Below are 27,663 nucleotides of genomic sequence, written 5' to 3'. Positions count from 1 at the left end.
ACCATTTTTTATATGAGTCTGGAGTTCCAGATAAAATAATCCACATTTGGTTCCTTTTACAAGCGCATTACATTTAGAAATTATGAAGACAGAACTACTCCGAACGACTATTCTTAGTCTAATTATAGATTATTAGTAGTAAGTATTTCTTTTGGTATAGTCAACAAGCACCATTTTAGGACGAATCTGATCTATTTCTCGCAAAATTATGATCAAAGTGTCATTTATGTTATGAACCTTTTCGGACACAAATGAAGAGATTGTGGTAATAGTAACAAAAAAGAGGGGGTTTAGTTTTTTGCAAATATCTCGGAAACTATTGAAGATATACCATATTAAAGCCAAGGCACAATGAAAAGCTCACTTTATTCCATACCTGGTAACACATAGATGCATATTTTAAATTAAGAAGTTGTTATCGATTAAAAATGTAACATTTTTCTTCGAAAAATTCTTCCGTTTGCCAGTTACAAATTTACTAATGTTTGCCAGTTACGAATTCAATACCCGTACAAGATGTGGGCCTTTGAAACTAACATTTTTCGTTTAAAGCATTTTCCTCGAGTTAACTTATTTTTCGAGTTTCATCGCATATGTCAAGCATTCTGTATATTAGTTGTCACTAGACTTAAATATTAGTATTGGAAACTGGGAGTCGCAATCCACCAACTGACGATAATAATTCGTACTAATTAAAATAAGAAGAGGGTCCAATTTTAGTACTTCCAATTTAGACACCAGATGGCAATACTTTTACTGAGTATTTTAAAAGGCCAATCAAAATATTCAAATAAGATAAATCCCGCCAACTGGCGATAAAAATTCGTACTAATTAAAACAGGAAGTTGACCGCTTTTCAGTAGTTCCAATTTAAACCACCAGGTTACTTACCATTTATTAATATAGTAAAAAAGGTAAATGAAGTTTTTGAAATAATTAGAGTGAATAGTTTATGTAATTTTTTATTTAAATAAAAATATATACAAAATATAAGTATTACATATATTATATTATCATTATTTACATTAACTCTTTGTGAAAATGCATTAAAATACATTTATATTACAACTTGAATAAGTTCGTTTCCCAAATTTTTAAATTGCCTAACTTTAACGTAATAAACTAATATAAATATTAACTCATGATTAATAATAAAATTAGTTATCTGTTATTCGTTTTTAACATGATGATATTGCAATACAAGGCAATTAGATGCATGGAAGGATATTTTTTCCGGTCGACCAAAACTGAGATTGAAGGTTAATTAATCTATAATTGTTTGTTTTACAAATTACGGAAAAAGGAACAAAATTTCCAACAAATTTACTGTCGATTATATATGCCTACCCGTATGTTAGACTTGTGCGCTATTGAAAACCTCGGTATAAATACATAGCGATAGAAAATATTAAAGTTTCCGGATACCGCCTATGTTTGAATAACATCATGCACGAAGGACTTTTACTTTTATAATTGTACTATTCAAGTTTTGGAATACGATATTTTATAATGCAAGCCTGAAGTCTTGCTAGTTTTCTTGAGACCTTATTTAAAAATTAAAATATTGAAATAACATTTTTCATTTTGAAATGAATTTCTATAAAAATTAAATCACACATATTATTATTGCTGTAAGCAATTCATAACTATCAATAAACTCGAATATATTAAAAAAAAATTTCAAAATTTTATAACTATGCTTAAAGTTTTGAATTTTCAGTCATTAAGGTACGTATCACTCTCTCAATCTCACAAACGTTCCATTCATGGTTTAAATGAACCTGATCGAATGCTGTATACAAGAACATATATATAAGAACTCCCACTATAATATTATATTTAAAATAATAGACTAAATGCTTGATATAAACAATATAAAACCAATCCAAGTACTGCATATTTGATAAAAACATGTGCGAATTCAATTCTGAAAAAAAGGAAAAAAACTTTAATATGTGTAATTAAATTATGTTACCTGGCAGTTCAATATCGTCGGAAATTGATAGTTTGTAATAAATTGACACAGTTGATCTCAAAGAAGAGAAGTTATAGTAAAATTTAATTAAAATGAAAATTTCTGTACAAAAATTTGAAAATGCATCTCTAAAAAAATAACAATTGCAACATTCATTTTATAATATGTTAATTTCTTGCTTATAAGACAATAAATTGAAAAACACGTGTTTATTTTAACTTATAAATAAATAGATAAATAATGACTAAGTCTAATAATAATGAATAATGAGATTTACTTTAATTTAAAAAGGGAAAATTATTTTCCAATTTTGATTTAGATTTATATTTGAATACTTACTTTCTCATTCGTTTTCTGGCTTCTGGTAATGTGCTTGGATCATCTTTAAACATATATAAACGTAAACCATCAATATTATTTTTGAAGAATACATCCCAATCTAATTTTGTAATGTCAAATTGGAAGATTTCTTTGTCTTTTTCAGAAATAGATTTCCATAAGTCTACAACATTATCGTCGTGGAAGTTCCATTGTCTTATACTAAAGTATCCCAATACATCGTTGAATTTACTAATTGTTTTATAAATTTTCAATGCTCTGCAATTATAGAAAAAAATTTGTTAAATTTCTAAACATTTAAAAATATGTAAGAATAGAGATTAGTTTTTAACCTCCGAACAAAAAAAAGGGTTGTTATAAGTTAACGACTTTATGTGTCTGTTTGTGGCATCGTAGCACCTAAACGGATGAACCGATTTGGATATTTTTTGTTTCGTTTGAAAGGTAATTTAATGGGGGAGTGTTCTTAGCTATGTTTCAAGTACAAAGTTAGGGTTCTGCACTCGGAAAAACAAAAAAAATAGGCAATTATCCTCAAAATCTGTTCATTTTAGAGTAGGCTCTAAGGAACAAGGTAATTTAACGGAGAGTGTTCTTAGATACGTTTCAAGTGCGAGTTAGGGTTTCGGATCAGAAAAAATTCTTAGGAATAAGTTAAACATTATTCTTACTTTGGTTTCTTGCGCATAACAAATAATCCCATATCCACAAGAATTGCTGGCAGTGTATGTAAAAAGAAAGCTAGTAATTCATATACAAATCTGTATTTTGTTAATGTTATGGTGTAACACCAAACAGATTTGATTGATGGAACTTGCCGTCCATATTTCATGTTTAATTCCATAAAACGTCCATAATTTATTGGATTTCTGTGAGATGATACGTAGTTATAGATTGGGACATCTTGAATATCGCTGAAAAGAAATTGAATATTATAAAAATATAGAATAATTTTGACTTTGGAATTAAATATGCGACAGTAAAATAAAACAAAGGCAAAAATTTATTTGGTTAATTATTTGATTATGATTATATTTACCCCATTTGAGATCGTTTCCATCCGGTAGCTAACACTGCATTGACAACTAAATCTACAGGAACCAAATCAGAAACAGTTTCAGGATCAGCATGTAAACATCTGATGATTCCAGCTCCAACACCTACTACTATACCAGTAGGACCATACAAATTATCAATCCATCCTGATACAGGTTCTTTGCTCGTACCAATTACAATAGCAGGTCTAAACAGAACCATAGGTAATGATTTTCCATTCCTTTTCACTAAGTCTTCGGCTACTGCTTTTGTAAAAGTGTAAGTGTTTGGCCAAGTTCCGATCACTCTGTAAATAAAAAAATGATATTTATAATTCTGTTGAACATCCGATTCCGATTTTATATTTCAAAATTGCATGAAGATAAATATTATCTCTAACAAATGCATTGGAAATTTACTTACTTAGGAGCAATTTCTTCTCCTAATTTATCACCAGTACATTCAATGAGTTTAATTAGATTTTCAGCAGGCATTCCTGGTTTATAAAAGGTTTCTTCAATTTCTGGAAGATTAGAATTTGAATATGCCGTGGATACATGTACGAATACTTTTAGGTTTTTCATATCATGTGCCATATCTATTAATTCTTTGGTGCCTCGTACGTTGATTGCTACAGCTAATGGTAATTTCTCATCAAAACGAACCGTAGCTGCGCAATGGAATATCACATTTGTATTTTCAACGACTTTCTTTCTATCTTCTGGTTGAATTCCTAAGTTCAATAATGAACAGTCTCCAGAAATAATTTGAATTTTATCTTTGAAATCAGGAACTTGTTTCTTCATTAAGTCGAATATCTAGAAAAAAATTTGCTTTTTAGAAGTACAATCTTATTTTACTTCCCGTAAACTTATTTCTAATTTCAAGATCTTAATATCTAATTCTTATTCTTCGTACCTAAATCAAGAAATCCTGGAGTTTTAAAATAATAACTTTTGAGATTGCTTGACTAAACATAACTAGTGTAACGTGGGACGTTTTAGGATTGGGATTGCATTAGTTAAAATTTTTTTAAATTACTGAAATTAAAACTTACCGAATCATTAAATAATTCATTTAAGCGTTGTTCAACATTTTTCCCTTTTTTTGTACGAATTAAAAGATAAATAGTTTTAATTCCAGGACATGAACGTAACAATTTATCCAACATAATTTTTCCCATGAATCCCGTTCCACCCGTAATGAATAATACTTGGTCATTATAAAAACTTTGGATTGGCGTCAAGTTTTCGACAGGAGTATTATTTTCAGGAAAATTATACGTATTGTTTTCTTCATGGATATTATTGATTGCTGAGGTTGCCATTTCTTCTCCGGATATGGTCATATTACTGGAAATAAATAATAATAACTATTAATAAATAGAACGCTATTTTTAATTATTACTTCATGGATTAAAACAGGTGAGAAGTTAAACGGAATTTTGTGGTTTCTTTGCTGTAGGAATTATCTTCAAGCCTTGAGGCAAATTTATTCAATATATAAAAGTTTTGGATTGTAGTTATTACATATTAAGGTTGCAATAAATTATAGAATAATTTAGAAAGTAATCTCTCACGTTTATCTTGGGGATTTTTATTATTTAAATTTTTATGGTTTGAGATAAAAAAATTAAAATATAAAATAATGGAAAAGTTTAGTGTAAAAGAATCATTTTCTTAGAGGTGAAAAAGACAGATAAGTTTTTTGCAATTAATTGATTATTATATTTTTGTGGTATTTCATTCATTTCATTTATTAATTTCCCTTATTTTTCACATTTAATAACAGTCATCAGCAAGCTTAAATTTAAAAAAAAAAACAGCGGTGTTAAAAAAAGTGTGGAGTATTTTTTGTTAGGGAGTTCCATAGATATCATACACACATATGATATCTGTGGGCAGTTCACTTACTGCGCTAGTCAAATCCTACATAATCGCAAAACGCGACTTTAATGTAAGATTTTACTGGCGTCTAAGCAGTATTTTTGTAAGTATATGATTACTTAATATTCCATCGAATTAAATTCATCAAAATTTATTAAGTAATATTTAACTAAAAATTTCATTATCCATGGTTTGCTTATTACTGCGTTTATTTAGTGAAGATTTTGAAAAAATCGTATAATTTAAAATACCTGTAGAAAAAAAAATTCGAAAGTTATTGAATCAGGTATAACATATTGAAGACTAATATATCTGAAACTGGTTTATTTTATAAAGATTACTACATAAATTCTTCAATATTTTAAGATTTACTTTTAAATAGGAAATTTTAATCGATTTTCACAAGCAGTAAAATAATTTATTAATTTAAAAAATGTGTATAATTTTATTCTTAATTCTTCCTGAAAAAACAATTGTGACAGAGAAATTTGACAGGGCATAAAGAAAACGTATAAAAAGTCTACAAGGTGATGTAACCAGTAAGTTTTACAGGCGTAAGGCTGCGGACTATACGTATGATTTATTTTTTCTTTAAAATATCTTTTAAAAAACTCTTATCATTGTAAAGGACTTTTCACAAAAATCTAAAAAAATTCATGAACACTGATTGACTAAAGTTTAAGTAAACCAATTACCAGTATCGAAAAATTCTAGGGCGTAGATACAATCTTTACGAAATAGTGCTTATGGAAGTAAAAGTAATAGATTTTTTATTACATAAATACTATTAAAAATGCATGAAATTTGTATTAAATTCTTACGCATTTAATAATGTAATGTGCTCAGTAACCTTGTTCACAAATCGTCTAAATAATTTTGCAATTAATTTAAACATAGGTAATAGTCCACGGGATAGAACCCTTTTTATTAAATGATCAATACATACTTGAAACTTGGGTTTATCAAACTTTCTACGATTTTTACGAAAGTGCTGCGTTTTCAAAGGAGCATATTTAAGCTATCGGCCTAAAAAAACGTAGCATTGAATGTGTCGGACACTATGACCACTTGATAATATTAATAATTATTAAACAATAGGGTCTCGGACTAATTTTTTTTATTACTTCAAATGAAGAATTCTCACTTCACGAATAGAAAAGTGAAGTTGGTTTTTAAAAATCTTTACTGTTATTACCTGATAAAAAAGAATCAATTATTCATGAATCGTAAACTTTGAATTCGCCATATTATTTCAAATGCTTTTGTCGGCTAAACAGTGGCAAATTCTATATAATGTTGGCAAAACAGTCTTTTTGTATTTGAAGAAAGCATTTAAGAAGTGCAACTGAATTAATTAGGAAAAATATGTTTATTTATTTTGAATAAAAAATTTACGATTCATGAATCTGACTTTTTGATCAGGGATATCACGCTCATTTGAAAACGCAACACTTTCGTAAAAATTTGTATAGAGAAAGTTTGGTAGATTCGTTAAAAGGAAACCACTCTCGAAGTTTTAAGTAGATATATTTTAATTTAACAAAAAGGATGCTGTCCCACGGACTACAAAAGTTACAATTAGATTAAAAGTTGATTGTTTAGAAATTTTAACTATATCTAATGATTCAATATTATTGATTTAGAAACTTCTACAATTAGTAGGTAGGTAGATTGATATATTTTCTGTTAATTAAAATGTAATAATTTAGAAATAATTATAATATTTCTGTAATTTATGAATCTATAAGGAATTATGTAATCATAAATTATTATTAAATGGACAGTATTTAATAACTACTTCCTATCTTTTCCAGTTATACACTTTACTACTTTGAATACCAAATAAAATTTTCAGAAAAACCGCATTAGGCCAAACCTGCTAAAAAGAACAGATCGATTAAAGCAATTTTATTTTATTGTATTTTTTCACCCCTGAACTAAAAGAAAGGGATGTTATAAGTTTGACCGCTATGTGTGTGTGTGTGTGTGTATCTGCCTGTAGCATCGCAGCGCCTAAACGGATGAACCGAGGTAATTCAACAAAGAATGTTCTTAGCTTTCAAGTGCGAGTTTAGATTCCGTACCCGAAAAAAAAAAATTAAAAAAGTGGCGACCATCTTCAAAATACTTTAAGGGTTATTTAGTGGAGAGTGTTCTTATATATGTTTGGAGTACGAGGTTAGGGTTCCGTAACCGAAAAATTTGTCGGGGGTTTTGTTAATTTCACTTGCATATCATATCGCGTGTCATTGCAAATAATTAAGAATAGATTCCTTGCACAAAAATAAGAAAAACCCTTCTCAAAATGGTAGGTAAAGGTAAAAAGCTAATAAGTAGATGATTATAGTTATAATTTTTGTGCATAAATAATACTGCTTTTCTAAAATTTTCTTTTCTACTGATTTATACAATTCCATGGTACTCACTTTAAAATTATAATCACATATGTCATGTTATCCTTGATAACATTTTTTTTAAATAAAGTTTTATTATAAACTAGAAGAACTAGATTTTTAAAACATTATTACAATTTTTCACTGCGGTGAAAATGTCATTCCGTAAGAATTTTACAAGGTTTTTTTAAGAACATTTTTTTTTCAATATTATTTTTTATTTAAGAAAAATCTGTCTTATTTACTCATACGACTTGCGTGTAACACAGAAATAATTAATTAAATCCTTTGTTTCGAAAATTAGAAAATACTTTGACATTGATTTTAAATTTCATTCATTATAACAACGAATTAGATATTGGAAATGACTCAATTCGTTCAATGTGTTACTTTGAAAATTACCAGTGTACCTATTTTATAAATAAATTTTTTAATCGTTCATTTACTTTTCGCACTGTTTTCCGAGTCAATGATTTGTTACCCTCAAATTACTATTTGCGTTCGACTGGTAGATAAATTTTGTACATTAAATTTAAAAAAAATTTAATAAAAAATACTTTTTAAGGGTCAAGCTTTTATTGTACTAAAAAGTAGAAAATAATTGTATTTATGAGTCACTCATACCCGACTATTTGTAAAAGCTTGATTTCTTTTAAAGTTTTAACTATACGGTAGACAACAACCAGATATTTGAAAGCGGTAATTTCGATAAAACAAAATGCTATACATATAATAAAATTTGTAATTACTTAATTTTCTGATTTACACAAAGGGATGTTTGGGTTGCACACTTCGTTCATAGTAATACATCTATCGTCTACCTACTGTTTATATTTATTTTATATTTTTATTATAATATTATTACAAGAATGTCAAGAATATGAAAATGTAATAATTTTTTATAGTTTAAAATGTAATAATTGTTTATAGTTTAAGGTTGCGACATTCAGAACAAAACAAGATTACCTTTTATTCTGTCTGTGTTTGCATGAAAAATTAAAAAAAAGTATTTATTATATTACTACAATAATTGTCGATTAGCTCATTAAAATCTGTCTGGAAAGTAATTTTAACAAGCAGTTCAGGTGAGTGTGATCCTTTTGTGGTTCATTTTATCAATTTTGTTATTACAAGTAGGTAAAACTGTAAAATTTAATTATTTACGTCAAGTTTTTTGCTCACTCAAAGCTCTAGTTTGTTTTCATTCGTGAGATGTCGTGCATAAAAGAAATGTCTATTTTACTTAGAAAAGATTGAATATAGGTCAAATAGCTGTTTCAAAAAAGGAAACGGGACAGCAATTGGCAATTTTTGTAAGAAATATTTATTTATTTTGTTGGAACCGGCATTTGACTTACATTCTTTCTATCTCCGGTTCAAACAAAAGTTGTTAATTTTTTTTATAAAGAACATATTTTTGTAAGTTTTGTTCTATCTCTAACGGTTTACAAGATGGTTCCTACGGACCCAAGACCCACTTGACCTATGTTGCTCAGTTTTTATGTCCTGAGCACGCTATATATATCCTGTTGACAGACAGACGGACAGACAACCGAAAATGAGATAATTAAGTGATTATATGAACACCTATACCAAAATTTTGTTCGTAGTATCAATATTTTTAAGCGTTACAAACTTGGGACTAAACTTAGTATACCTTGATATATTTCATGTACATGGTATAATAATTTCACTCAATAATTTGGATATGATTTGATATGATATAATAATGTAATAAGAGAATAACTTTGTAATCGTGTTAGATTAAAAAAATTATTCAAAAAAGAAGATTTATGATTTATTAATTAAATAATATCAAATTTATGTACAAAAAACTTGGAAGTTAGGTGTTCATTTTTAATAAATCTGACTTAATAAAACAAGGATGTTCTTAAATGATGACTAAGCTAGTCATTAAATATAAGATTAAGTTCATTCATAAATTTTTTATTATCACTATAACATTTAATAACAAATTTAGTAAGTTATTTAAAATCTGGCTATGAAAACGTAGAAAGTTGCGTTTCCGCAATTTGAAAGCCTTGACCCTGACTTAAAATTTATGTCTTTATCATATTAGCGTAGGAGATTAATTAATTATGTGTTAAAAATAATTAACACAATGGTAAATAATACGTTTAACTTCTAAGCTCTAAAGCATGTGTAAGCATAAAGAAACATGTATTCAATGTCAAAAAAAATGCTCGTTTTAAAACATTCTAAGTGTTACTATTATAACATAACATATGATGATGTACGCTTAGAATGTTTTAACTGTGGCCTTTTTTTTTGACGGTGAGTATACATAACCGTAGCTAAATTGCGCGAATTTGAAAGGCCATACAAACGATCAAATAGTTGTAATATATATGGGTTCCTTCCCTCTCTCTTGCACACATCATCATGATTTTAATGTGCATTAGAAAACTTATGGAAATTTTCGCTTATTTTAATTAAACCAAAAATATTTTTAAATTTTTTATTACAAATTGTTCCTAAATTATACATATGAACACCCAAGGGCGACTCACGAAAGCACAGAGAATTATTAAACTCTTGAACGGAGAGTTAGTTACTTTAGTATTGTATAGACTAGCTGATAAGAGTTTGCACGCTATCCATATCGAATTTTTCCATCGGGTAATTTATTGATAATTAAATGAAAAGTAGATTATAATAATTAAATATGAAATAAAAAATATGAAAAAATAAGTAATTTTTAAATTTGAACAAGCTATGGAATTTTTGAATCTATTGCATTGTGTCAAAAAATGATTGCTAACCAGCTATTTGGCTTTTTTTATTGTCAGCGAGTATCTTAATTAAATTTTGTTTCATAATAAAAATACAAAGAAAAAAGTTTCAATTATTTTTTGTATACTACTATGCTATGATTGAAATATTCGTCAAATTAAAATTTGTGTACCCCGATGCATACTTAAAAACATCGATATTTTTTAATGATTTTGCTTTTAGTTATTAAGCAATTAATTAAGGCATAATGTCGTAGCTTAATAAATAAATATTGTATATTAATAGATATTAATATTGACATATGAATGAATAATGATAATATGGAAAAGCAACTATAGGTATATTGATGATAAGAATAATGGTTCCAGGCGATATTCCAAGTTTATTACTTGATAGATGGACAGTGGTAATAAATCTTAATGTGTTAACAATAAATATAAGAAGTTATTATTGTAATTTCAAGGATATTTTATAATTGACATGTTATTAAATAATAAATATATGGTTAATGTTTGGTTGGATATTTGAACTATCACCTTCATTACTTTTGAATGGAATAATTACTCATTTAACTTAATTAATTTCTTATAAATGATACAAATTATGACGATAGTGAAACATGTGAAAGAAAATTCCACGATTACCTATAATAATACGTTTCGGTAATTATTCTAGAGTAATAACTACTTGAGTAGTCCAGACTGAAAGGGCACTATACATGTCCATTTTTTCCAAAAATGAGTTATAAACATGATTGAGTCTTTTAATAGTATATAATTATTATGTCGTATATCAAATTAACAAAATATAAACGCGATAAATGCGATTTTATTACACGGAACGAAATTTTCTCCTTATATTATCCCAAATATCTCGTTATATAAGTCTTAAGCGAAAGAAAGCTAATAAACTAAATAGGTATGTTTATCTTAAATGTTAGTTTTTTGCCCTCGTGAAAAATTAATTTTTTATTTTGTGGTGTCCCTATCTTATGAGCACAAACTTAAACCAGCAAGGACCTTTACTCTCAGGCCACTAAATATTTTCGCACCAAGAACTAAAATTTAAGAAACTTAAAAACTACAATTTTATTTCAATGAAAATTTTAAATCTTAGCTGAACTTTTAGCTTAAAATTAATAAATATTTGTTTAGGATGATATTAAAGTGCGTTGAATAACAAAATTAAGATAAATATCATCTTCAAACTTATATCAAAGGTATACAAATTTATAGACATTTGAAGTACAAAAAGTACTTCAAGATGGAAATGATTATTACACTATAGAGATAGACCAAAATAATTTCTACACCATCATGTGTGTTTGTCCTTGTCTGTTACCAAATTCCTTGTCTTACACATTATTGATATTTGTGTTATAATGTGTAAGACAAGGATAATTATACATTGTGACGTACTAACTATTTTGGACTAACTATTCCGTAAGCCTTATAATTTTTCAACAATAATAAAAAATAAAATTATTTGTGGTGGGTAATAAAAAAGCAATTATTTAAAAAGCAAGTAAGAATTGTGATTCATATAATAAGAAGTAACCGAACTTTAATGAATTGGAAATAATAAGTGATTTGGTTTTTACGTGGTTGAACGTATCTTTCCTTAAATCTAATTGATATTTGTATGTTTAAAAAAATATTTTACATACGTCATATTTAGTCATATGTAGGTACCCAGAATTAAAGGTTATAAAAAATTATGGGAAATATTCATTATTACAATTAAAATCAAAATTATTCCATATCATAATAAGCAATTAATCACGTGTACACGATTTTTAGTTATGTTAAATACGAAAACAATATATTTTTAATTAGCTAATTTATTTTGCATAAGCTCCTCGCTTTGTACCGATAATGGAATTTTACAAAACTTATTTCAAATTTCCATCGATCCTAATAATTAACAAGTGAAAACAAAAAATTGACTGAGTTAATTGTTGAAATACCATGTATAGAAAGTGTTAATTACTCTGTAACATTACACATACATACATGTCACACATATACAACTGATATTCCCATATAATACATACTATACGATTAGCAGATAATTTGCGCTTTCACGAGTAAATAGTGATGTTTACAAAAAAATGTTTCAAACAAAAGTTGTTTATTGTTTTATAAAGAACTTTTTTTACATTTAAACTTCGGTTTACAAAATGGGTCCTACGGACCCAAGACCTAATTGACCAATGTTGCTCATTTACGAACTCGACCTCACTTTTTACGTCCTAAGCACGCTATAAAAATTTCAGCTTGATATTTCTTTTCGTTTTTGAGTAATCGTGATGACAGACGGACAGACGACAGACAGTTAGACAACCGGAAATGGACTAATTAGGTGATTTTATGACCACCTATACCAAAATTTTGTTCATAGCATCAATATATTTAAGCGTTTCAAACTTGGTACTAAACTTAGTATACCTTGGTATATTTCATATACATGGTATAAAAAATAAATAAAAAATCGGACTGTAATAAGACCCGAAAAGAAAGAAACAAGTCCAGTAATTTACATAGCGGTTTTAACAGTCGGGGGCCATTAAAATCTAGACCGGCTTAAATCTTCCCAATAATGGGTTCCGACTGTTAAAGTCGCTATGTAAACTACTCGACTTGTTTCTTTCTTTTTAGATTTTATTTAACACAGTCGGGTTTTATATTTTTGTTAATTATATTTATTTGATCTTAGACTTGTTAGTGTCTCTGAAATTATTGAGTTATTGCATAAGGTACTGTCTTAAAAATCAAAATTTTAAAATGAAATAATTCAAAATTTTGCCCCATAAGAGGGCCCAACTGTGTTTACTGGGACTTAAGGGAACTATCCTTTACCGCAAAAAAAAGAACATTCACCGTACTTGCTCAAATAGCCGAACTATCTTAAAAAATATTAAATTCGTGTAAAGCGCAAAAAAGTAGTTTATTCAAATATAAAACTTGTTAGTAAATCTAATCGGTGCATACAATTTTTTTTTTTTTTTGTAAACAAACAAAAATTTACGGAAACAATGATTAATATAAACACACTCGTAGTAAAATAGTATCACGTTTCGATAAGTTGATTTACTTTTATCAATTTGAAATATAATCTATTCTTTGTTTCATATATATGTGATTGCAATCTATTGTCTGTCTTTAAACATTATTTGCTGTTTAAACACAAACATAATTAATTTCCTGTTCTTCCGTATCAAATGTTTTGAATAATTGACATTCTTTAATATTGATTGTATTTGTTTTTAATTTGAAACGTAAATATTATCTTTAAAATATTCTGTGATCTATCTTGGTATGTATGTTTTATTTGACGAAATATATTAAAAAAATTCGTAGCTTAGGAGCTGCGTTAGCTCAGCGAATTCCCCCAGAGAAAAAATCATAAGAGTATTTTAATTAAAATTGATATAAAAATAAAAAAAATAGTTTTTATTTTGAAAAAATTCAAAATTTTGTGCCACTAAAGTAATTTAAGCCACAAAATATCTATATAATAAACTAAAATTCGTAAATAGAGGCCATTAGATTGCAAGGCTATAATGAAGTAAAAATTTGATAGTTTTTTTCTATCAACAACATTTTGATTAATTTAATTGAGGGTTTAAGCGAGGCCCGAGTGGTAAATTTTTGGAAATCAAGATATAATCAACACAATCCGTAAAAATATTGCATAAAGGTTCCAAGTGTCGATGGGATTGATTCGAGAGATTAGTTTAACATACTACATGGTACACGGTAGAATTCTTTTATCAATTTACTATATCAGTATCGATGTGAACGCCATACTGTGTACTATATTGAGGAAATAGTAACATTAGCAATAGCTTTATGGAATAGTTATGGTCGTCAGGCCCTTACTGGTTGGCTATACTTTAAAATATATGATCTAAGGGCTATACCCATAATACTTCTGGTGGATAGCCCTATTCAATGCTGTAATATTACTTATGCTAATATAAATACTATGGTATCTGTCTCTATACTATATCAGCACTGTAGTAAACGCCATGTATTTCTCATCGTGTAGACAAAAAAAATTGAAAGCACAGAAATAGAGTCATAGAATTTTCTCTTCATTATGGACACGAGGCTTATATATGTGAAAGCAACACAAGATTAATAATTTAAAAGGTATTTTGCTAAGGAATTTCTTTTATTTTTCTAAACATAGATAAATAGAATTTGATTAGCACAAATTATAGAATAATTAAATATCCTAGAATTTCTTATAGTTAAATTCTTATAATATTTTGCTTACATTTTGTTAATTTGTTAAAATTAATTATGCAAGCAGAAACAAAATAATATTTGATTTGATTGTGTTTAAAAATTAATATTTACGAATAATATTATGGAAGAGTGTTAATTTATGCAAGTAAAAAAATTTAAATAAATATCTATTTTTAATTTATATTTTTTTATTTAATTACTTTTACAAATACGGATAATTAACAGGAGAGTGTCTAGATTCGTCTTTCCACCCTTCTATTGAAATGCTGATTATATACGGAAATGAATTTTCTATAATTAGAGGTTGCTAATTGAAAAAAACTTGGAAATTTCATACGTTTTAATAGATATAGTATATATAGCATCGCATTTAAAACTGGTAGATATTCTAGAAGAAGCTCGGAGCAGGGTTAAAACTTTCTTATGGAACTTTTATTAACCCTCTAAAATATTTTGTTTTCGAAAACATGTTTCCAATATAAGTTGTCCATCAAAAAATTAAAAAAAAGGATTGTTTCAAATATTTTTGCAGCAAAATATTACAAAAAAAAATGTTTCTTGTGCGAAAATAAGATTCAAAATTAGACACTTTTTTGCCTTATAGCTTCAGAATGTCCCACAATCTATGTTTAACTTTGGTATTCTATACAAATTTAATTGTGATACAGTGCAACCTCGATATAACGAATCTGAAGGGAACCAGTAAATATTCGTTATATCAAGTAGTTCGTTGAACTGAGGTTCGTTATGTTGAGGTTAGATTGGTCTAAAATTCGTTATAAAGAGGTAAAAGAATAGTTTTATTCACCTCAATATGTATTACGTACTTGTACTAATAAATGATAACACATTTTTATCAAATTACTACATATGTATATGTATTTGCTATGTATTTATACTATTTCTTGATAGTTGAAAATTCGTTATATAGAGGTTGTACGCAAAGAATATTCGTAATGTAGAGGTATATTTTATATTGACTCTTATGGACAATTCAAGGGGATTACGAAAAATTCGTTAAATCGAGGAAATCGTTATATTGAGGTTCGTTATATTAAGGTTGCACTGTATATGTTTTCGATTTTTTTTTAAAGGATAATAACAATGTATAATAGGTAACATAGGTAACTGGTAAAAGATAAAAGCAAATTCATATTAGAACACTATTTTTTTTTTTAAAAGAAACTTTTAATCGAAATATTTTTCCGTAAAACTAATGATTTCAGCGGAAAAATGTTTTCAACAAAAGTTTTTTGTTGTGTACCTAGTTAAGTATAAATAATAACGTTCTTATGGAAATTTTTCTGCTTCCATTTCCCTACCTCTAAGTTTTCAAGAAACACATGTCAATATTCAATGATATAATTCCATAATTATATTTTACTAATATGTTTGTTTGCATATAATAGATGCAAATTATTCCATGAACTTTTCCAAGATTTAGGTATAAAATTGAAATTTAATTATAGTGTAGGATGCAAATATCAATCAAATTAAACATAATAGTTCGATATAATTATAAATTATAATAATAATTTTATGGTAAAAAATTGACCTTTTCCTTATTAATTAAGTTTACGTTAGTTTGAGCTGCAAGAATACGAATAAATAATATAAGCTTTTAAGGTACTAATCTTTTATGGCCTACCAGAAACATGTTTTTTACTAATTCTAAAAAAAAGCCCTTCTTATCTATAGTCAAAATTTAAATAATGCTATTTTTACTTTCTTACACGAAGTAAAATTTAAATTAGCTAAAAATGAAATTTTGTATCGTCAGAATTTGATTCGAGAAATTTATTATCACGCAATTGCTTATAATTTCGTTAGATTTCTTATGTGTAGTTCATTAACAATATTAACTAGATTTAGAAAACAATATGTATAAATATTATTTAAGCGTAGGTACGATTTTATTAAAAATATAAATTATTGTAAGGCCACTTTTTCTGAAAGGTAAACTACATAATTTTAAACAAATTTGCAAATAGTTGTATAATAAATCTCTGTTCGTATTATAATAAAAACTGTTTTACAGAATATCGAATAATTATATCTAATTAAATCATTAATTAGCATAAAAGTTAAGGGTTCTAACGTTCTATATTAGCAGTTTAGTAGGTTTAAGTGAAAACAGACAATTTAATGAGTTAATTGTTGAAATGCCATGTATAGACAATGTTAATTACGCAATCGTTTGTTTTTTTACGTCTTGTAAGTAACGAAAGATGGACACTCTTAGATAACAACAGTCGTGTATATATAATACGACTGTGGTGTCACTAACTCATCATAACTGATATTCCCATATTGTTAAATTACATACTATATTACTATACAATGATCTAACCTAATATTTCAATCAAAAGTTGTTAATTTTTTATATTTAGACTTTTTTTCTATCTCTAATGGATTACAAAATCCAATTGTCTTTTTGTTGCTCATTTAAGAACTCAAACTTAATTTTTAAGTCCTGAGCACGCTATTAAAATTTCAGCTTTATATCTCTTTTCGTTTTGGAGTTATCGTGATGGCAGACAGGCAGACAAACAGACAAACGGACAGACGGAAATGGATTAGTTAGGCGATTTGATGAACACTTATATCAAAATTTTTTACTATACTTTGATATATATCATATACATATAGATAAAAATTGAACAATAAATATCTGTTAACAATTATAACATGCTTATATTTGAATGCTGTGTCAAAAATAGGGATTAAGTGGTGATTATACAGAGACTTCTCATCATAAGTATCCAAATTTCAGCTGGATGCATTAAAACGAATCTCATGGCCATTACCTTCACAAAAAAAACCGATCTCATGCTAGCTGGATTCGCAAAGAAAGGGCTCTGTATGAAAACTTTTATGTACCAAACAAAAAGTTTTTTTCAGTATATATGTCAAAAATTTTCTAATATTTTTTCTTTTAAAGTAAATCCAAAACCGATAAAAATACTCCTTTTTTTAATTTTTAATCCAAAAATTGGACGTTAGATATATTATAACAATGAAAGTTTGTTTAATAAAGTTTAAATAAAGACAGATGCAGAAAAAGCGAAGCGATTAAGAAAAAAAAATTATCTTGTTTTAGCGTTTCATTCATCAAAAATAGTATTGAATTTGATCAGGGAAATTGTATAAGGAATACAATTAGTAAAGAAAATGGATTAAGTATGCGTATTAATCGTAATATATTGTTACACACATGTAAATAAATTATTTTGGATTAAATATTTTAAAGTTTTCTTGCGCTTAGAATAAAGAGAAAATCCAATGAAGCACCTGTACGTATAAGTCTGCATAAAAGTTTGTACATATATCCAAGCTTAAAATATTTTAAAAGTTTAAATAAACGGTTGTTTATAGTGGATAGAAAATCGCTGATGTAGAAGTAGTTAGCAAAGGGGAATTTCCCCTTGACCCCCCCCTAGCAGGCAGTTCTCTCGAATTTAGCCAAAAGATATAGCTTAAAAAAGTGGGGACGTATGAATAATCCAAATTTTGCAATGAAAAATTGACTTTATAAAAATTTGCTATAAGTCTACTTTTATTAAAAGTATCGAAGAAAATTCGATACTTTTAATATGGGTTTGAACTGTTAACTTTGTATTGAAATCTGCATTTAATATGGTCGTTATTGTCTAAGCGTTTCAAGCTTATATACATATGTACTGTCGTATAATTATGTAGCCTATCCACATAGATTATACAGATTGGAAAATAAAATAAAAAATTATAAAAAATGTTTCAATTCACCGTAAAATAGTAAATAATTTTGCTATAAAATTTTCGACTATTGAGATACAAGAATGCACTTTATCAACAATAATACAAGTACATTGTTGTAAATGTATTATTGCAAATAAAAACAATAAAATAAAAGGTACATACCTTACAAATTATAATCCAAATAAAAAAGTAAAAAATCCGAATAAAATATCACAAAAGGGGTTTTCGAATAACTACTAAATTAGTTGTTAAAAAGTAACAAGAAATAAAAGAAAACAACAACAACAACAAAATTTCAATAATATGTCTTATTGTTCACAAAGTCTTAATGAATTGAACACTTAATATGAACTGAATTAAATAACCAAAACGTATCCACTTTTGAATAGGCAGTACCTTTTGTGAAATATCTGTAATTGACGTAGATAAAAAAAAAGTATTAGAAATAGGTAATCAAATAACGTGTGTAAGGTATAACGTAATGTTATTTCAACAAGCAGTAGATGCAGTGTGTAACAGAGTTGTAACATGTGTGCGTACAATTTTCCACATCTAAGGTCAATTCATGTTAAGCAGTTTTTAGTCAATAATGTTGTTTTTGTATATACATACCTCACTATTTACACTGAGTGTAAGTGGACAGAGAAATTTTTACCACAATGTTATGGTACCACCCTCTTCTGCAGACAGTGTACTACACTAAGCAAAGCAGAACAAATTTTTTTTAAATAATGAAAGGTTTAGTTATTAGGCCGTTCGAAGTAACTGAAAATAAGCGATTTTATGAATTTATTCAAAGACAAAAAAAAACTAAAGGAAGGTTTTGGCATCTAGTTTAAGTCCTTTCTAACGCGCAATCTCAGATGTACTAGGCTTGCGTTAATTAACGCTTTGTATACATAGAAAAACGATTTTTGGCCAATATCTCGGAAACCATCAACTTTATGAAACATTTGTTTATAACAAACATTATCTTTTTTCAATCAAAAATGTTGATATTTCAGCCACTTTCCCAAAAATCGGGAAAAACCGCCAAATATATGCTAATTAACAATATCTTGAAACTAATTGAAATTATAAAAAAAAATTTCAAACAAGAGTTGAATTCAGAACTTTTTACACATAATTCGAGGATAATGATTGGATACTTAACGAAAAATATATATAAAATTGATCGTTTTGAAAACGGCTAAAGATATCGAAATTGTTCACTCTACATCTTTTTTAGGAAAATAATTTTCGAACAACTTTTGTTTAAATTTTTTTTACAATATCAATTAGTTTCAAGATATTGTTAATTAGCATATAAATATATATATTTGGCCGTTTTTCCCGATTTTTGATGTAACTGAAGTTTCAACTAGTTATTAACTGAAAATTATAAAAAAAAAATGTAAGCCGCCGTCCACTTTTTTGGCTAAAAAATGATTCTTTATAATGTACTGAATAAAAAAGTATCAGGTCATTTTCCAATTTAAAGGGGGGGGGCACCCCCTCAGGGCACTTTGAAAATTTTTAACATATAGTTTTACATAAATATTTACTCTCATTGATTTCCTGATTTCCGCCGTCCACCGATTTTATCAAAAAATGATTCTTTATAATGTACTGAATAAAAAAGTATCAGGTCATTTTCCAATTCAAAGGGGGGGCCACCCCCTCAGGGCACTTTGAAAATTTTTGACATATACACATAACTGAAAAGTGGTCTTCGCCGTCCACCGATTTTATCAAAAAATGATTCTTTATACCGTAGTGAATAAAGAAGTATTGGGTCATTTTCCAATTCAAAGTAAAAAACAACCCCCTAGGTGACTTAAAAAATTTTTAACATATAGTTTTATATAAATATTTACTCTCATGGATTTCCTGATTTCCGCCGTCCACCGATTTTTTCAAAAAATGATTCTTTATAATGTACTGAATAAAAAAGTATTAGGTCATTTTCGAATTCAAAGGGGGGGCCACCCCCTCAGGGCACTTTGAAAATTTTTTACATATACATAACTGAAAATTGGTCATCAAAAAATTGGTTTATCAAAAAATGATTCTTTATAATGTAGTGAATAAAGAAGTATTGGGTCATTTTCCAATTCAAAGTAAAAAAACAACCCCCTAGGTGACTTAAAAAATTTTTAACATATAGTTTTATATAAATATTAACTCTCATGGATTTCCTGATTTCCGCCGTCCACCGATTTTTTCAAAAAATGATTCTTTATAATGTACTGAATAAAAAAGTATTAGGTCATTTTCGAATTCAAAGGGGGGGCCACCCCCTCAGGGCACTTTGAAAATTTTTTACATATACATAACTGAAAATTGGTCATCAAAAAATTGGTTTATCAAAAAATGATTCTTTATAATGTAGTGAATAAAGAAGTATTGGGTCATTTTCCAATTCAAAGTAAAAAAACAACCCCCTAGGTGACTTAAAAAATTTGTAACATATAGTTTTATATAAATATTTACTCTCATGGATTTCCTGATTTCCGCCGTCCACCGATTTTTTCAAAAAATGATTCTTTATAATGTACTGAATAAAAAAGTATTAGGTCATTTTCGAATTCAAAGGGGGGGCCACCCCCTCAGGGCACTTTGAAAATTTTTTACATATACATAACTGAAAATTGGTCATCAAAAAATTGGTTTATCAAAAAATGATTCTTTATAATGTAGTGAATAAAGAAGTATTGGGTCATTTTCCAATTCAAAGTAAAAAAACAACCCCCTAGGTGACTTAAAAAATTTGTAACATATAGTTTTATATAAATATTTACTCTCATGGATTTCCTGATTTCCGCCGTCCACCGATTTTTTCAAAAAATGATTCTTTATAATGTACTGAATAAAAAAGTATTAGGTCATTTTCGAATTCAAAGGGGGGGCCACCCCCTCAGGGCACTTTGAAATTTTTTTACATATACATAACTGAAAATTGGTCATCAAAAAATTGGTTTATCAAAAAATGATTCTTTATAATGTAGTGAATAAAGAAGTATTGGGTCATTTTCCAATTTAAAGTAAAAAAACAACCCCCTAGGTGACTTAAAAAATTTTTAACATATAGTTTTATATAAATATTAACTCTCATGGATTTCCTGATTTCCGCCGTCCACCGATTTTTTCAAAAAATGATTCTTTATAATGTACTGAATAAAAAAGTATTAGGTCATTTTCGAATTCAAAGGGGGGGCCACCCCCTCAGGGCACTTTGAAAATTTTTTACATATACATAACTGAAAATTGGTCATCAAAAAATTGGTTTATCAAAAAATGATTCTTTATAATGTAGTGAATAAAGAAGTATTGGGTCATTTTCCAATTCAAAGTAAAAAAACAACCCCCTAGGTGACTTAAAAAATTTGTAACATATAGTTTTATATAAATATTTACTCTCATGGATTTCCTGATTTCCGCCGTCCACCGATTTTTTCAAAAAATGATTCTTTATAATGTACTGAATAAAAAAGTATTAGGTCATTTTCGAATTCAAAGGGGGGGCCACCCCCTCAGGGCACTTTGAAATTTTTTTACATATACATAACTGAAAATTGGTCATCAAAAAATTGGTTTATCAAAAAATGATTCTTTACAATGTAGTGAATAAAGAAGTATTGGGTCATTTTCCAATTTAAAGTAAAAAAACAACCCCCTAGGTGACTTAAAAAATTTTTAACATATAGTTTTATATAAATATTTACTTTCATGGATTTCCTGATTTCCGCCGTCCACCGATTTTTTCAAAAAATGATTCTTTATAATGTACTGAATAAAAAAGTATCAGGTCATTTTCGAATTCAAAGGGGGGGCCACCCCCTCAGGGCACTTTGAAAATTTTTTACATATACATAACTGAAAATTGGTCATCAAAAAATTGGTTTATCAAAAAATGATTCTTTATAATGTAGTGAATAAAGAAGTATTGGGTCATTTTCCAATTCAAAGTAAAAAACAACCCCCTAGGGGACTTAAAAAATTTTTAACATATAGTTTTATATAAATATTAACTCTCATGGATTTCCTGATTTCCGCCGTCCACCGATTTTTTCAAAAAATGATTCTTTATAATGTACTGAATAAAAAAGTATCAGGTCATTTTCCATTTCAAAGGGGGGGCCACCCTCTCAGGGCACTTTGAAAATTTTTTACATATATATAACTGAATAGTGGTCTTCGCCGTCCACCGATTTTATCAAAAAATGATTCTTTATAATGTAGTGAATAAAAAAGTATTGGGTCATTTTCTAATTCAAAGTAAGAAACAACCCCCCAGGGAACTTTGAAAATTTTTTACATATATTACATATAGTTTTATATAAATATTTATCCTTATTGATTTCCGCCGTCCACCGATTTTATCAAAAAATGATTTCTTATAATGTACTGAATAAAAAAATATTAGATCATTTTCCAATTCAATGGAAGAAATCCCCTCCCCTCCCGGGGCACTTTGAAATTTTTTTACATATACATTGCTGAACCTAATTTTTATAATGCCAAAAAAGGATTCCTTATAACGTCCTGAAGAATTAACTAGCGAGGCATTTTTCGATTTAGAGGGCTCATCACCCCCGTGGTTCGGTTTGAAATTTTATTTTTTTAAATGAAGTTTTAACTTAAAAATTTTTAATTAAAATATGATATAATACTATTTTAATATTACTAATAATTAGTAATAACTACTAATAAATAGTTATAACGCTTAAAATATTTTAGTAGTTCGATTTTAATGACCAAGAGATATATGTTTTTCCATTTTTAATAAACATTCTGTATAGTGGGTTCGTACATGCTGCCTGTATATAATACACATAATATTATTTTATTTAAGATACTGTTTCAATTTTAAAGTATAGTCGCTGTATGCGTTACCGTTGGTAAATTATTTCCAAACTTGTTTCGCATGATGTAACTTTTATTTGATTAACGTGAATATTAAATTAATAATAATTTTTCCAGTAAATTATTAAGAACAGTAAGTGAAACTCATACTACGAACAAATACAAAATTTTGATTTCTCTTTTTTGAATTCGTAATACTAAATTTCTTACCTTGTAATAAAATTTTCCTGATTTTCATTCATTCATTCCTTGTAAGAAAATTTTCACTGATTTTCACTCATTTCACTTTAATCACTTTCAACATTTAAGAAACAATGCTTTTCACAGATTTTACAAATTCACTTGAAAAAAACACTCTGAATTAATTCAAAAACGACATATTCCATTTATTAAAACTCTGAATTAATTCATAAACTACATATTCCACTAATTAAAAGTCTGAATTAATTCAAAAACTTAAAAAATCTTCACCCACTACACACTGCATTAATAACATACTCATTCATCATAAAAATTTTAACTACTGAATATCGAAAATACATATTAAAATGAATTAAAAAAGAAACACATCTATCAAAGAGAGAAAAAGATATTTAAAAAAACAATGCTTCTATTCTTCTGTCCATCCACAGTATAGTTCTCTAAAAAATGTCATGAACCTGCAGAAACTTGATTAAAATTTACAATAATAAATCTAAATATCGTTGAGTGTTGATACAATTAAACATATGGACTGAAGGATAGGACTATTGTTTTTTTGAATATCTTTTACTCTCTTTGATAGATGTGTTTCTTTTTTAATTCATTTTAATATGTATTTTCGATATTCAGTAGTTAAAATTTTTATGATGAATGAGTATGTTATTAATGCAGTGTGTAGTGGGTGAAGATTTTTTAAGTTTTTGAATTAATTCAGACTTTTAATTAGTGGAATATGTAGTTTATGAATTAATTCAGAGTTTTAATAAATGGAATATGTCGTTTTTGAATTAATTCAGAGTGTTTTTTTCAAGTGAATTTGTAAAATCTGTGAAAAGCATTGTTTCTTAAATGTTGAAAGTGATTAAAGTGAAATGAGTGAAAATCAGTGAAAATTTTCTTACAAGGAATGAATGAATGAAAATCAGGAAAATTTTATTACAAGGTAAGAAATTTAGTATTACGAATTCAAAAAAGAGAAATCAAAATTTTGTATTTGTTCGTAGTATGAGTTTCACTTACTGTTCTTAATAATTTACTGGAAAAATTATTATTAATTTAATATTCACGTTAATCAAATAAAAGTTACATCATGCGAAACAAGTTTGGAAATAATTTACCAACGGTAACGCATACAGCGACTATACTTTAAAATTGAAACAGTATCTTAAATAAAATAATATTATGTGTATTATATACAGGCAGCATGTACGAACCCACTATACAGAATGTTTATTAAAAATGGAAAAACATATATCTCTTGGTCATTAAAATCGAACTACTAAAATATTTTAAGCGTTATAACTATTTATTAGTAGTTATTACTAATTATTAGTAATATTAAAATAGTATTATATCATATTTTAATTAAAAATTTTTAAGTTAAAACTTCATTTAAAAAAATAAAATTTCAAACCGAACCACGGGGGTGATGAGCCCTCTAAATCGAAAAATGCCTCGCTAGTTAATTCTTCAGGACGTTATAAGGAATCCTTTTTTGGCATTATAAAAATTAGGTTCAGCAATGTATATGTAAAAAAATTTCAAAGTGCCCCGGGAGGGGAGGGGATTTCTTCCATTGAATTGGAAAATGATCTAATATTTTTTTATTCAGTACATTATAAGAAATCATTTTTTGATAAAATCGGTGGACGGCGGAAATCAATAAGGATAAATATTTATATAAAACTATATGTAATATATGTAAAAAATTTTCAAAGTTCCCTGGGGGGTTGTTTCTTACTTTGAATTAGAAAATGACCCAATACTTTTTTATTCACTACATTATAAAGAATCATTTTTTGATAAAATCGGTGGACGGCGAAGACCACTATTCAGTTATATATATGTAAAAAATTTTCAAAGTGCCCTGAGAGGGTGGCCCCCCCTTTGAAATGGAAAATGACCTGATACTTTTTTATTCAGTACATTATAAAGAATCATTTTTTGAAAAAATCGGTGGACGGCGGAAATCAGGAAATCCATGAGAGTTAATATTTATATAAAACTATATGTTAAAAATTTTTTAAGTCCCCTAGGGGGTTGTTTTTTACTTTGAATTGGAAAATGACCCAATACTTCTTTATTCACTACATTATAAAGAATCATTTTTTGATAAACCAATTTTTTGATGACCAATTTTCAGTTATGTATATGTAAAAAATTTTCAAAGTGCCCTGAGGGGGTGGCCCCCCCTTTGAATTCGAAAATGACCTGATACTTTTTTATTCAGTACATTATAAAGAATCATTTTTTGAAAAAATCGGTGGACGGCGGAAATCAGGAAATCCATGAAAGTAAATATTTATATAAAACTATATGTTAAAAATTTTTTAAGTCACCTAGGGGGTTGTTTTTTTACTTTAAATTGGAAAATGACCCAATACTTCTTTATTCACTACATTGTAAAGAATCATTTTTTGATAAACCAATTTTTTGATGACCAATTTTCAGTTATGTATATGTAAAAAAATTTCAAAGTGCCCTGAGGGGGTGGCCCCCCCTTTGAATTCGAAAATGACCTAATACTTTTTTATTCAGTACATTATAAAGAATCATTTTTTGAAAAAATCGGTGGACGGCGGAAATCAGGAAATCCATGAGAGTAAATATTTATATAAAACTATATGTTACAAATTTTTTAAGTCACCTAGGGGGTTGTTTTTTTACTTTGAATTGGAAAATGACCCAATACTTCTTTATTCACTACATTATAAAGAATCATTTTTTGATAAACCAATTTTTTGATGACCAATTTTCAGTTATGTATATGTAAAAAATTTTCAAAGTGCCCTGAGGGGGTGGCCCCCCCTTTGAATTCGAAAATGACCTAATACTTTTTTATTCAGTACATTATAAAGAATCATTTTTTGAAAAAATCGGTGGACGGCGGAAATCAGGAAATCCATGAGAGTTAATATTTATATAAAACTATATGTTAAAAATTTTTTAAGTCACCTAGGGGGTTGTTTTTTTACTTTAAATTGGAAAATGACCCAATACTTCTTTATTCACTACATTATAAAGAATCATTTTTTGATAAACCAATTTTTTGATGACCAATTTTCAGTTATGTATATGTAAAAAAATTTCAAAGTGCCCTGAGGGGGTGGCCCCCCCTTTGAATTCGAAAATGACCTAATACTTTTTTATTCAGTACATTATAAAGAATCATTTTTTGAAAAAATCGGTGGACGGCGGAAATCAGGAAATCCATGAGAGTAAATATTTATATAAAACTATATGTTACAAATTTTTTAAGTCACCTAGGGGGTTGTTTTTTTACTTTGAATTGGAAAATGACCCAATACTTCTTTATTCACTACATTATAAAGAATCATTTTTTGATAAACCAATTTTTTGATGACCAATTTTCAGTTATGTATATGTAAAAAATTTTCAAAGTGCCCTGAGGGGGTGGCCCCCCCTTTGAATTCGAAAATGACCTAATACTTTTTTATTCAGTACATTATAAAGAATCATTTTTTGAAAAAATCGGTGGACGGCGGAAATCAGGAAATCCATGAGAGTAAATATTTATATAAAACTATATGTTACAAATTTTTTAAGTCACCTAGGGGGTTGTTTTTTTACTTTGAATTGGAAAATGACCCAATACTTCTTTATTCACTACATTATAAAGAATCATTTTTTGATAAACCAATTTTTTGATGACCAATTTTCAGTTATGTATATGTAAAAAATTTTCAAAGTGCCCTGAGGGGGTGGCCCCCCCTTTGAATTCGAAAATGACCTAATACTTTTTTATTCAGTACATTATAAAGAATCATTTTTTGAAAAAATCGGTGGACGGCGGAAATCAGGAAATCCATGAGAGTTAATATTTATATAAAACTATATGTTAAAAATTTTTTAAGTCACCTAGGGGGTTGTTTTTTTACTTTGAATTGGAAAATGACCCAATACTTCTTTATTCACTACATTATAAAGAATCATTTTTTGATAAACCAATTTTTTGATGACCAATTTTCAGTTATGTATATGTAAAAAATTTTCAAAGTGCCCTGAGGGGGTGGCCCCCCCTTTGAATTCGAAAATGACCTAATACTTTTTTATTCAGTACATTATAAAGAATCATTTTTTGAAAAAATCGGTGGACGGCGGAAATCAGGAAATCCATGAGAGTAAATATTTATATAAAACTATATGTTAAAAATTTTTTAAGTCACCTAGGGGGTTGTTTTTTACTTTGAATTGGAAAATGACCCAATACTTCTTTATTCACT

General features: G+C 27.7%; 1 protein-coding gene across 2 annotated transcripts; it reads right to left on the bottom strand.

Moving 5' to 3' along the window:
• Positions 1–1,100: 1,100 nt before the first annotated feature.
• Positions 1,101–18,701, bottom strand: LOC123298633 (fatty acyl-CoA reductase wat-like). 2 transcript variants are annotated; one of them, XM_044880723.1, is made up of 7 exons: positions 18,536–18,701; positions 4,407–4,701; positions 3,773–4,167; positions 3,354–3,656; positions 2,986–3,228; positions 2,315–2,572; positions 1,101–1,927 (listed from the first exon to the last, which is right to left on the bottom strand). In XM_044880723.1, exons 2-7 carry the CDS (start codon positions 4,695–4,697, stop codon positions 1,840–1,842), a joined length of 1,578 nt encoding a protein of 525 aa, XP_044736658.1. In that variant the 5' UTR covers positions 4,698–4,701; positions 18,536–18,701; the 3' UTR covers positions 1,101–1,839. The 2 variants fall into 2 exon arrangements, with proteins under 2 accessions (XP_044736658.1, XP_044736659.1); XM_044880724.1 differs by lacking the exon at positions 18,536–18,701 and having other exon boundaries at positions 4,407–4,710.
• Between the last annotated feature and the right edge of the window lie 8,962 nt (positions 18,702–27,663).

Source organism: Chrysoperla carnea, chromosome 4 (assembly GCF_905475395.1).
Source record: "Chrysoperla carnea chromosome 4, inChrCarn1.1, whole genome shotgun sequence".
Classification (NCBI taxonomy): domain Eukaryota; kingdom Metazoa; phylum Arthropoda; class Insecta; order Neuroptera; family Chrysopidae; genus Chrysoperla; species Chrysoperla carnea.
The sequence above is the reverse complement of the archived record's forward strand: the minus strand, read 5'-3'. Positions and strand labels throughout refer to the sequence as shown.

Bases quoted from the DNA above. Each gene is read 5' to 3' on its own strand.
- LOC123298633 (XM_044880723.1), bottom strand. From the start codon at position 4,697: ATGACCATATCCGGAGAAGAAATGGCAACCTCAGCAATCAATAATATC. The intron at 3,657-3,772 runs GTAAGTAAATTT...TTTTATTTACAG, and splicing joins GGAGAAGAAATTGCTCCTAA to AGTGATCGGAACTTGGCCAA. The intron at 3,229-3,353 runs GTAAATATAATC...ATTTCTTTTCAG, and splicing joins TGGAAACGATCTCAAATGGG to CGATATTCAAGATGTCCCAA.